This window comes from Scomber scombrus, chromosome 11 (genome assembly GCF_963691925.1).
Source record: "Scomber scombrus chromosome 11, fScoSco1.1, whole genome shotgun sequence".
NCBI classification, from domain to species: Eukaryota; Metazoa; Chordata; class Actinopteri; order Scombriformes; family Scombridae; genus Scomber; species Scomber scombrus.
In genome coordinates, this window is record NC_084980.1 from 15,805,829 (window position 1) to 15,818,998 (window position 13,170).

General features: G+C 40.7%; 1 protein-coding gene across 2 annotated transcripts in view; it reads left to right on the forward strand.

Annotated features, from left to right (window-relative positions):
- The first annotated feature begins 661 nt into the window (after positions 1–661).
- Positions 662–13,170, forward strand: part of arhgap21b (Rho GTPase activating protein 21b) — a 43,320-nt gene continuing 30,811 nt past the window's right edge. For both annotated transcript variants that reach the window (XM_062428480.1, XM_062428481.1), the window contains exons 1-2: positions 662–900; positions 1,888–2,088. In XM_062428480.1, the coding sequence (XP_062284464.1) occupies positions 2,017–2,088 (72 nt within the window). In that variant the 5' untranslated portion in view covers positions 662–900; positions 1,888–2,016. The remainder of the gene's footprint in view (positions 901–1,887; positions 2,089–13,170) is intronic.

Here is a 13,170-nt window from a genome sequence, read left to right on the forward strand (position 1 = left end):
AAGTTAAACTGGCTGGACAGGACGGCTTTGTGAAAGTCTCCTCCCTAAACTGACCTCTGCAACAAAAGCTGCCAATCCCAAGAACAGGTGGCCCCTTATGTTCAAGAGGAATACAAGGGACATTTGTCCGGGGCCCCCAGAATTTGAGGACTTTTTGCAACTCTCCTGCTGCATATTGCTTATAGCAAAGGGAGTGTCCGTTTTAAACATTTAATTTGAATTATCTGCTAATGGCAGCACGATGAGAGCAAAGATTATTTGCAGTGAGGAATGTGTGAACTCACATTCCTCATCCACTGCCATCCACATGCCAGCCCTGCTCGACCTCACTTTGAACCAGGGCATGTGACTCCTCGTCCACAGCCTTGTTGTTCAAAATTAAATGAAACCGGACAGCATTGTGAAAAGCAGTAACTGAACTGTGGACTTAATGAACAGCTTGAGAGTGTTTCTTATAATTTACCCCTGAGAGAGAGAGAGAGGGAGAAGTAGTGAGTGGGCTCTCTCGGCTCGGTTGTACTCCGTTGGCTGGAACGGTTGAAAAACACAACCTTTTAGCAGCGCAGCGGTGACTTTTTGTATGCTCGCACGGGATTGGTCGGATCAGATGTAACGCCGCTCCTGATTGGCTCAGAATGTCCTGTTGACCGAAGGTGGACTCCCAGAGAGTTGGAAAGGCTGGAAGCAGAAAAAATTCCAGTTACAGAGCTGCACCATGCGCCTCCCCTGAGTGGGGTTGAAATAATCACCGGGAAGCAGTTTGTACTCAAGATATATTAAATTATGACAACGCCTGACCATCTTGGAGCTCCCACGCTATGGTTTTACTTCGTTTCCTCGCTTTTATGGACAGCCGCCACCGCCGTTGCCCGCCTGTAATGACGCCTCTCAACTACACAGGTAACTTTGTTTAAACTCCGTTAGCATGGATGCTAACCGTAGCACTAGCAGCCTGTTGCCCCAGTTGGTTTTTTGGTTGTTGCGTTATTTTTTAAAAACATAATTTACAAGCTTTACAACTAGCGTCCATAAAGTATTCATCATGGAAAATGGCTACGGCGTCTCTTAACTACATTTTTGTGGTGGTGTTTTATTAAAAGTAACAAAGGAGACGCTCCTTTAGTTTGGTCGATTGAGAACAACAGCCCGACACGCTCTGTTCGTGCCTCCTTTGACCATCGATCTCCCAACCCCCCCCCCCCCCCAAAAAAAAAAAAAAAAAAAATCAAATTCACCTCCATTAAATCACACAGTTTTAGTAGTACGATCCAGGCAGTATAGTGTACTTAAGTGATTTATACTCATACTCTCGGTTTATGGGTTTTCTGTAACTTAATTTCAAATGTGACGGACATTTATTTCGCCCTGCCTCCGTCTGTTCACTTGTTGCTGGCCATTCATTACGCAGTGTTGACTCTCCACGTTGTTGTGCTCCCAGTTGATGACAACAAGCCCTAATACTTGTTGCGTGAATAATGTGGTGATGATGTGGTTTGTTGTCACACCACTGTCTACAACTTTTCCTTGAAACGTAAAGTGATACTTAAATAGGTACACATGTGTTTTTTTTTCTTGTAGCACTTTTCAACCAGTAGGCAAGTTTGTGAACTGATTTGAACCCTGAAACTTTATAAAGTTAAAACATCAGGTTGAAAATTGTGTTAGGTTAGGGTTGTTGCATAATGTTGATAGTTCTGAATTGGGCACGGATGGTCCACTATTACGTGCCTTTAATAACTGAGGTATTCCCTCGTGTTGTTTTACAGACCCTTTGAGAAGTGTGAGAAGTCACACTTGAGCCAATAACTCACAAATCTGCTTTTGATTCAACAAATCTAAACACATTATTAACCCAAATCTTGTATCCCCCCTTTCTCTCTCAAACAGATGGATTAAGAAATCAAGCAAGAATGAAGGTGTAGATTGGACCGAGTGGAACATACTTTCTAAAATCCTCCTGGACATACCTTTTTCGATGTGGGCGTTGAGAGATAACAGGATTTTAAGTGAAGTTGAATGATGGCATCGCGTTGGGTTCCTTCTTGTGAGGATGATGAGAGACAACAAGCACGATCCTCTTTCTGTGAGGTAAATACAACACAAGCCCTAAACCTCAGACTTTGTGACTCTTAGACAATAATATTCATAAAATATTGAATTTGATTATTCAAATAGTGCTCATGAAAGTTAATTTTTTTTGACCAGCTCATTCACTGGTTCTAGTGTCGTCCCTCTGTTCAGTTTTGTGTGGGGGAGTAATGGGCTCGACACTTTGGCCCAGCTGTTGGTGCATGTTACACTTCCTGTCCGGTTGTTTTGCTCTTTACGTCACCAAAGCTTCACTGTTTTGGTTTGGTTTGGATTATTTAAATCCTTTGGTGTGGAATTAAGTCACAAGTTTTTCTGAAAGTTTTTTTTTCTTGTGACAATTGGCGCTAATTATTGTGGATGAAAAGAAGAAAAGTCAGGTTTTGGTTGCGGAGTAGTTTGTAATGAGATTTGAAATTTTAATCAAACTCATCTCTGGTGGAAGTGGAAGGAGACAATATATAGGGTTGAAGGAGTTTATTCAAGCTGTCTTTCAGATTTTTAAGCTGTGGCCCCTCTAATACCAGACAGGACACCATCTGCTCCTCTGAAAGCTTGTCGTCTGAATGAGGACCTTCATGGTAAAATAGGTACCAGCCCATACTTTGAAATGGAAGACTGACTATTTATAGAAACTGTAGTTTTCTTTCATTTCCCATATCACCTTTAATCTAATATTCAACTCTTCATTTAAGCCTCCTTGCTTCCATGTGCATAGTCTGTAAATGAGGGACGTAAAGCTCCTCTTGTTGTAACTTCTAACTCGTTAGATGTGCTGAATTTGATCACTAATCACTGGTCAAGTAACAGGAGAACAAAGTATCCCTCAATAATCAACAAGGTATTTAAAGAAATTAGTGCTGTTAGATTTTTTAATCTAGTAAATCGTGTGTTTTTTCAGAACCTTGACAATTATATTTGGGGAAGTCTAAGAGCAATAAACGAAAATAAAAACATGTTCATAAGAAAGAAACATGCACTGTTATATTTATACATAGCATAACTATTAACACACAATGACACTCATTCAAAAAGTGATGTTCTTACCATCTAAACTTAATGAGTTAAATTAATTTAATTCTGAAATATACAGAGATCATCAGAAACTCCTGGTAATAAACTGGTGCCGATATTTATTGTATACAATTTCATTGACACACATTGTTGCATTTAAAAAATCTTTTACATAATACATATGAAACATGTTTTAGAGGGTTTTTTGCCACACATTTCAGTATAGTGTGAAGTAAAACCTCAGTTCAGTACAGCCAGTCTTCTTTTACCAGTCCCTCTAATAAGGCTACCACACAAACCAATTCATGTGCTAATTTTGAGCTGGAAACCCCCTGGAGTTTCTGGTCCTGGGATTTTCTGAAAACGATGACACTGGATTTTGAGATTTACACATTTTACTACCTTAAGGGAAGGTTATTTAAAAAAAAAATTGCAATAAAACGACACAGTTAAGAGTAATTAGTTGGAAGATTTAGATGATAAATGGGTGTGCCTTTGTTTTCATTCAGAAAGCGCAAGAAAAAGCATGGCCCTGATGGTGCTGTAAACAAGCAGCTGGGATTATGAGAAGTGGATGGGTCACAGTCCCAGACATGTTGAAACCCATTTAGAGACGCTCAGCAATTAACTTTGTTAAAAGGAATAGAAATAGAAAATAAACTGAAATATTATAGGAAATATTTAGTAGTATTAAGTCTATTTTTATTTTCTATTTAAAACAAACACATTTAATGTAGCTTGTGTTTTATCTGCCACTCTCAAATACTTATCAGACAACACTCATCTTCATACTGCTTCTCCAGTCATGCAGTTCAGTTATAATGAGCATTGGCCCGGTAAATAGCACTTGTACATAAAAACCAAACTGGAAATAACTAGATAACTTTATGGAGAAATAATTTGTCTATTGATCTGAGATTTAATGTGTGGCTTTTGCTGCTGGTTTTAATTAGTCCTCCCTTTTACACTGGAGTGTTTGTCTGCTTTATCAGCTGAATAGTGCATCATATTCAAACACTGCAGCTGAATACTGAATCCACATTTCGACAGAGTGGGCTTTATGTCTCCTTCCTTTACTTAGATTTCTCCGGTCAGATACTGAGTTTGCAAAACAGATCTTGATCATTGGTGCACTTTTGTCTGAAATGTCTCTGGTAGTCTTTTCTATATTAGCCGAGGGTCCCATTGTATCAAACCACATCATTGTGTCATGAGTAGTCTTTTTTGCATGAATCATAATACCTGCTTGTCAGCTTGTTATACTCCAGCTGAATGGCAGAAACGAGATTGGAGTGAAATAGATTATTGTTTAGGAGGATGAAGCATGATCCATATTTAGCAATGTAGGAGGGGGTATTGACAAACAGACCCGCCCCTGTCCCCACAATCTTGGCCTCATTAAAGCTCAGTGTTTATCTCATTTAGACTGGCTGCCTTTTACAGAGCCCTCTGCGCAGGCATTGTATGGCTAACTGATGGCAATCGGAAGGGGAAAATTGACCATCAATTGGATAGAAGAAGTCTGTTACTTCCTGTTGCCTTATGGTTGTGTCTCAGGGGGAAATCACAGAGATGGGATATATGATTCAGTTTTTCCCTCATTGCAGTTTCTGTGTAGCAAAAACATCCATGTCATCTTGGATGGAAAAGCCTGGGAATTTTTCTGTCTTTTTTTCTAATAGCCCACTTAGTTTGAATAGTGAATCACTGGAGATGCATAAAACAGAAGGTTATATTTTATAAAGATGGCAGATGTTTTTCTTTTGTCAGAAATGCTGCTTGTTAAATCGATTCTTTACAGTTTAAATGATTAAAGACATGTGGTGCTGGGGAAAAAAACTCTTTGGTCAAAAATCATTGAATAACAACAATATTTCTTACAGGCTTTTATATTAACCATATTCTGATTTAAAAAGTAAGCATTTAATGAACAACTTTGACAAAGCTTTGAGGAGAAAAAATTACTATCAGCTGTTTTAGAAACTCCTCTCCTCAGGAAACCAAAGACATCAGTGATTTCATCCCATGAATGAGAACCAGATGCATCAGCAGTCCAGTCTTATTTCTACATGCAGCCGTGGACAGTGGACGTGTCACTATAACGCTAATTGATATAAGCAATAGGCCTTTATTCCCATTTTTAAAAAAAACATTTAAACTCACAAAAGGATGACAGACAGTCTGAATTAATTCAGTGTTACTATCTGCAGCAGATGTGGTGTGTCGTCCATATGTTTAATGCTTCACTTCTGGTTTGTTTTATTCCTGCGTATTCTGGGAAATATGGCAATACATATTTTGTTAATTGTAATAAAATAATAACTCAATTTGTTTATATACTGGAACACAGTTTTGCTTTCTGTATTTGCCTCTAATGGGCTTTATTTGGATGGACAGTTTGAGGGTGCCTCTCTGTCCAGTACACCATAAAGTACAACCTCAAAATTAGCTGTAGCGCTAAATCATGTTTACAATTATCATTTTATATTATTATTTTATATTAAGTGCCATAAATATAATATTTCAGGGCTAATGGATGAGATTGCATTATATTGTACATGTGTTCATATTATTTTGTGCATTCACTGCATTTATTTAGATCTGCCTGTAACAACATTTATGAAACACAAACTATGAATGTAATATCAGTTTTAGTGTGAAATTATTGTTTTGCCTAACTCTGGTAAAAACATGTCAGTTCCCTGCTGTTACAGAACCACTGATTATGCTTAACAATATAAATGCTGTAATAAAACAGTGCCCGCATTGTAGAAAGACACCCTGAATGAAAATCGGCCCACAGGACTGTTGTGTGTCCCATATGTATGTTAAAACTAGAAGTGTGGCATGCACAAAGTTAACCACGTGTCCTCATAGGATGAGTAATAATACTCCCTAACCTTGTCCAACTCTACAAAGCTGGAACGCCCAGCGCTCACCAGTGCCCCCTGTATCATTATCTTTGGCTTTTCACAGTTAAGTGCTTGGTTTGGACGGGATGTGGTGTTGAATTTAGCAGCCCACAGAGATCTAGGTTCCTTCACATTTTAAGGCTGTGTACTCGTCTGATGTTTTCCGAGCTGATGTCATGCGGTGCTCGTAATGTGTCATGCGGTGATGTCAGCAGAGGTTTTTAAACACACAGGACACACTGCTTGTTTTTCATTATTATTATTATTATTATTATTATTATTATTATTGTTATTATTCTTATAACATTTGTAGAAAATGACCACGGTGGAAAGGTTTCTTTTTCAGTGTGTACTCAGCCTTCACATGTCTAACTTTTAGTGGTGTATTTTTGTGTAAACAGCTGTTACACAAAAAATGATTCCCCTAAAATCTCTGATGTTAGTGGGTGGTACTGCCCACTAATCTCTCTGGTAGTGAAACCTCTTATGTAGTCACGTTACAATCACTCTGAAAATGACCACATGTAGAGTACTCTGGATTTAGCACGTCACTCGTACACCCATACAAACAGTGGACTTTTTGTCAGGCAGGAGGAGACTTTTAAAGAGCATCACAGTTATTTACAGATAATCTGGGCTGGTTGCCATAGCGCCGTCAACATAACTGTACTGTCATATGTAACAAAATGACAGTTGAGTGTATGTTAAAGAGAAGAAACAGTAGAAACCGTAGCCATTGACAGTGGTGTACTGATGCCATTATGTGTTTATTGGATGGGATTTTTAAGGGATACGGCTCAATAGATCTCAGGAAAAGACCAAAACCAAAAGTTTGTTAGTCTTTTCCAGCCGGTCTGTGGCTCACAGCCGGAGCCCATTCATTCATACTGAAGATGGGATTCTTTAAATATAGGTCACGTATATGCATTTTCACTTTTTTTTTTATTTTTTTTAACAAAAGGGCTTTGTAACTTCCTTAAACAGCAGGGTGTTGTAGTTTTTAGTAAGTGTAACCAAAACATGAGTAAATGGTGCATTTCTTGTGGTCTGTTTTCATAAACATGTGGTGCTCCAATGAGTGTTTATGTACAGCAGGGTGACAACAACCATATTCATGTTGGTTGTAATGACGGAACATGTGATGTGTTAATAGTTTTTTTGGAAAACAATAGAGGTGTATGGCACAGAGGATTAGGCTATTTCAGGCATTTGCTACTCAAGCAGTACTGGTTAGGTGGATCAGTTCATTGTTTGTTTGTTGTGGTGTTTTCATGGGATTTGTTGACAATAAAGAAAATATACCAGCAGACTAACCAGGATCAGGCGGTGATCTGGAAATCATTGCCCCTGCTCTGAGACTCAGGCCTGGTCACTGCTCAGATCCAAGAGATATCCAGCAGAAGAACAAATGCTTCCTGAAATCGCTCTCCCAGCTGCCTCACCCAGTGCAAATATCAGCCTGGCATTCTGGTGATTCATAAATGGGTGAGAGGCATTCATTTGTGGTTTGTAGAGGATAGGTGTGTATTTTAATGTAGCTGTTCCTTTCATCATGTGCTTTTTTTTCTTTGTGGCCCCCTTTTTGTCAAGTAATCTCATAAATGTCTCCTTTTTTTAATCTGGATTCCCTCTCCTCGTCCATTCATTCATTTGAAAACCAAATGAACAAATGCAAATTAATCTGGTCTATCAGGTTTACACTGAAGTCTGACTCTGTGCCCTATCATTAATAATAGCTGCAGTTTTGATTTAGTAAGAGGAAAGAGAAACCATGTGGGAAATATGTGGGTCTGGAATTTATTGACCTGGAATGTCACAACAGTCTTAACCATGCAAGTGGCTATGATAACACTGCTTGGCATGTGTCTGTCTGAGGCCCACACCCCCTTCTGTCATCCACATCTAAAGATCAGAGCCCTTGAAATTGCCCCATGCACTGCCTGCTAAATCAGATCCAGTAAACTGGGATCGGCTTGGCCCTGGAGACAGAAGGGAGTAAAGCAGGCATTTCAAACATCCAGTTGATCTGTTGTCATATCACCACAAGTGCCTCTCCGGTTATGGATTTGAATGTGGTTTTTCTTTTTTTTCTCTTTTTTTGTGGCGTGAAAGCACCCAGTGCTCATACAGGCACTGACTTCAACTTGGAAGAGCTGTTATCACAGAGCAGCCAAAGCTTGCTTATACACAGTAAAACCTGTTTGGCTAGTTTAATCAAAATACATGGGTGTCAGCTGCACCTGCAGCACTGTTTCTCAGCCAGCCACAATGTGGTCTGGGTCCTTCCACACATGTTTGAACTCTTTATATACTGTATGCCCGACAGCTCCGGTTGCCATTTAAAATACTCTTTGTTTGTTTATGTTACTGCATGTTTCAGAAATGTATAATTTAAAACCAGAAAACTTGGTTGTTGAGAAGAGGTAAATCTCTCACACACTGAAACATGCTTTAACTTGGTGCTTTACTCCAGGCACACTTATGTTTATAACGAGCCAATGAGCATAAGGCTGAATCTTCATCCGGTGATCCAGAGCAATTGAAAGGGAGGTTTTTAAAGTGGTGTAAACAAGCTGTTGCTCTTGTTTGTTTTTTTAAATGTGTTTTGGCTCATTCACTCATTCTAGCTGCGTCAAGTACGAGAGCTGTTAAGATTTATTTTAATCCAAACATCCAGATCAGATATGCAGAATTTGTATGTTTAGTTTTGCAGTGGTCAAAGGTAGACAAACTTTTCAAATTCTTTGTTTATCGTAGTTCAGTACTGGTTGTGTGTTAATATTCAGGTAAATCATTCAGATTACCGGACATTTTACTCAACATATCTGGCCAGGCAGAGATAGCATGAATGCAAGCTCATCAAATTCCTCACATTGTGGGGGAAAGTCTATGTTTCAGGGAGGGAGGGGGAGGGTTTGTTTGAGACAGGACGAGGGGAAAAAAAAAAAAATTTCGAGTGGAAATACTGGACTATTTGAACAGTGGAGTGCCTGAAATTTACACTACAACAGGGAATATGATATGGGAAGAACTGAGTAAGGGAGGTGTTGCTGAACACATGATACCACAAAGGTGTGAGGCTATAAATAGTCAGTAAACACAGGGGTGGATGTCCGAAGTCCTGAACTGAAGCCTGACATGCTCTACTCTCCAGCTGTGAAAATGGGACACCCTCACACTGAACAGCTAGTAGTGTTGTTCAAGAGCCCATTCTCCTCTAAACCCTGTCCAACTTCAATGATTGACTAACACTTATTGTTTATATATAGCAGCTAGGGTTGGAACGGTTCACAAAATCCACGGTTCGGTTCATATCACGGTTTTGGGGTCACGGTTTTTGGTTTGGTTCGGTTTGGTTTATGTTGTTATTTTCTGGGGAGATTTTACACTTAATTTCTCATATTTTTAGACTGGATGACGTCATCAAGGCAAGAGCGCAATACAGATTAATAAAAAAAAAATCCATAGTAGTTTAACACTAACCAACAGTCATGTGTCAAGAAAACTTTTAAATTAGTGCCTCAGACGAATTAACATTATTTTACACGTACTGATTAGGGCGTGCACACAGGCTGGGGTCCGGTATTCCCCCCGGACAAACACGTTATCAGGAGGGATTCCCAACTGACCGGCCCTAACTGAAGGAGGAAAAGATCATAATAATATAAAGAGCTGTCACATGAAGACCATCGTGCAGGCATGCACCATAATACATTCATTAGTTTGATTAAGTTTTTCTGCGTCCAGTTTTTTAAAAATATGCACATTGATTTATTTACAGCCGCTGCACGTCTCCTGTTCAAACGGACCAATTTGCCTCACAATGCTAACATACAACAAGCCAACTCTAAAATTAAACGTGACTTATCCCTGGCTACATTATATAGCCTATTTCAATACGCACATTGCAGGATAAAAGAGAAAAACACAGAAGGAAGCTGTGTTTCTGCCTGTGGCACGTGGAATAATAATAATAATAGTAATAATAATTAAAACTGCAAGCAGTGTCGAAGGGCCCTCGCACCCCCCCGTTTACCCTCCCAATTGTAACACTGTACGTGCAAGTCCGTGTGTGCGACGGTCGCAGGGCTGTCAAAACTGGCATGTATATGTCTTTGCTCCTGTGCCTTTAAGTGAACATTGTGTGATGGGGTTAATGTCTCCACTAGATGGCAAACTAAGACCACAAATGAGTCTGGGTGACTTCTCAGCACAAAGGAATGTGGGTGAAGGGCCAAAAAAGCATCAAGATTGAGCATTTTTGCCTGGATGGCAGACTTCCTGTTGGACTTAGGCTATGGGTCCAAGAGGCTTTTTTGTGCGTCTTTACACGATACATGTGTTTCCCGAATTTGGTTTATCTACGTCAATCTGAGTGGAGGGGCTTGATGTTTTGTCAAATTTTTCGCCGGATTGGACATGATTGCAAGTTTTGGTGAGTTTTGGGGCATGTTTAGGCTGTCAAAAAGGCGTAAAACTATAATAATAATAAAAATCATCCAGATTGAACATTTTAGCCTGGATGGCCGACTTCCTGTTGGACTTAGGGTATGGGTCCAAGAGGCTTTTTTGTGCGTCTGGACATGATACATAGGCCTTGTGGATTTCATTTTTCTATGTCAATGTGGAAGGCGGGGCTTAAATTTTGAAATCTTCCAGGGGGCGCTGTGGAGTCATCTTCTCACTTAAAAATCCCAAACTTTGTCAGTAGTCAATATGTGTGACTGTTGACGTATGTGTACAATTTGGTGAGTGTAGGAGTTTGTGAAAATGTACAAAATGGATAAAGGCCTTAGGGGGCGCTATTGAGCTGTTGTGCCATGCCCAGGGGCAGTTATGGTCTCAAATTAAAGTGCGCCTGAGTGTGAACCTATGTGGGCAATTTGGTGATTCTGTGAAGACGGGAAAGTCCTCTAAACGCAGAGGGAAAAACGGAAAATTGACGCAGAAAATGCACAATAACTCACTTCCTGTTAGAGCGAAAACTTTGAAAAATAATTTGGGGGTTTATCCATGAGTGCTATGAGTCCTGTAAATTTCACGAAGATCAGACAAAGTTTGTGGTCACATGACCTGCTGTTAGGGGGCGCTATGGAGACCCCTTGCCACACCCACCCCCAATGATGTTGAAATTGAAATGGCTTCAACAGGTGTGACATTTTACGCAGTGCATGTATTAACATCCGACAATGTATGGAGGAGTTATAAGGAGTTGTTTGTTTATACAAACAAACGACTGCCACGCCCACCTGGTATAACGTAGGTAAAATCTGTCATCAAGTTTACATAATCAAGGTCTGAGGATGATACAGTTCCAATCTGAAGTCTGTGGAGTCAAAAGTGCAGGAGGAGTTTGTTAAAGTACGAGGCCTGGAAATGGGGAAAATGGCGACGAAAATGCACCTGTGATCCAAGATGGCCGACTTCCTGTTGGACTTAGGGTATGGGTCCAAGAGGCTTTTTTGTGCGTCTGGTCATGATATATATGAATCCTAAATTTCGTTCATGTACGTGCATGTAGAAGGCGGGGCTTTAACTTTTAATGTTCTAGGGGGCGCTGTAGAGTCATTTTGGCACTTAAAAGGTTGCGGTCATACCAAAAAATAATATTCGTGAGTCTTGACGAGTGTGTCCAATTTGGTGAGTTTTAGAGTTTGTCAGTACATCCTATGTGGGAAAACGCATTAGGGGGCGCTACTGAGCTGTTGGGGCAAAATGTTGGGCAAATGTGGTATCAGATGAAAGAGCTCATGATTTGAAACCTACGTGGCAGGTTTCATGATTCTGTGAACATAAAGTCCTCAAAGCGGTGTTCGAAAAATGAAAATCGGTGCACGCCATGAGAGGTTGATGGTTCATCCACCAGGGGGCAGTAGAGTGTAACAAAACACAGGCGGTTGCGTTCAGGGTGGGACAGTGATTACACACGTGAAGTTTTGTGGAAATCGCACAATGATGATGTAAAATATGGCACTTCCTGTTTCCACTAGGGGACGACACGAGTGAGATCGCCTATGAGCGAATGGAGACGTTGAGGTCGGCACCCTGGACCTGTGTACCAATTTTCATGATGATACAAGTTCAATAAAGCCATCAAAAAGCCAAACGTATTTTCATGCCGAGGAATTGATGGTCGCCGCGTCGCCACACGGACGCCATTACTCGTAGCTTCACAGTCTTCATAATGTAGCTTCACCAACTGGTTCTGAATGAAGTTGATGGGGCAAAGTATGTAATTTTAATGAATCTTAGTTAACTTCATGTTACCACCGGGGGGCGCTATGAGTTACGTGGGAAGTTAATATATCGGGACGTTCAGGGCGGAGCCATCATCATGTCCAGCAAGTTTGAAGCTGATTGGATGAAGTATGTGGGCGTGAGAGCCACTCGTATGTACATGGCGAGCACGCCAAAGTTAGTTGAGCCCTGGCAGACATGCCCTTTGATCTACGGATGCGCAGAGCACAACTTAAGCTCAGCTAGGTCTGGAGATGTTGCGTACCTAATTTGAACTTGATCGGGCGAACGCTGTGGGAGGAGTTAATTTTAGGCGGGAAAAATCAAAACCAAAATGGCCGACTTCCTGTTGGGTTGAGGTCATGAGGTCAAGAGGCTTTTTTGCATATGTGGGTATAATACATATGTGTACCGAATTTTGTGAGCATAGCACAAAGTTAGCAAAATTCCCTATGGGCATTTTTGGACTTTGTAGGGGGCGCTATTCCGCCATTCTGCGTCGACCATGTGCGACCACCCAAAAATATTGAATTTCGGATGAGGCCGGACGTCCGTGCAAAAGTATAAGCATTTTCGCATTTGGGAAAGGGGCGAAATTGGGGCACGAAATGTCGGAAGAATAATAATAATAATAATAATAATAATAATAATAAACATTAAAGCCGCAAGCGGCGATGGCGGGCCCTCGCTCACCCATGCCACCGCGGGGCCTGAGGCATGGCGGGGCTGTGGCGTGAAGCAGAAAGTGAGAAAAAACCTGGAAGGAGGCCAAAAATGCAATGTTTCGTTCATCCAGTAGGGGGCAGTCACAGGTAGTTACACATATGGTCTGGTGTGGTCTGGTGTGTTCAGGGCGGCCACTCATCACTCATGTGAAGTTTGGAGTGAATCGGACAAAGCAAGAGGGAGTTATGAGCAT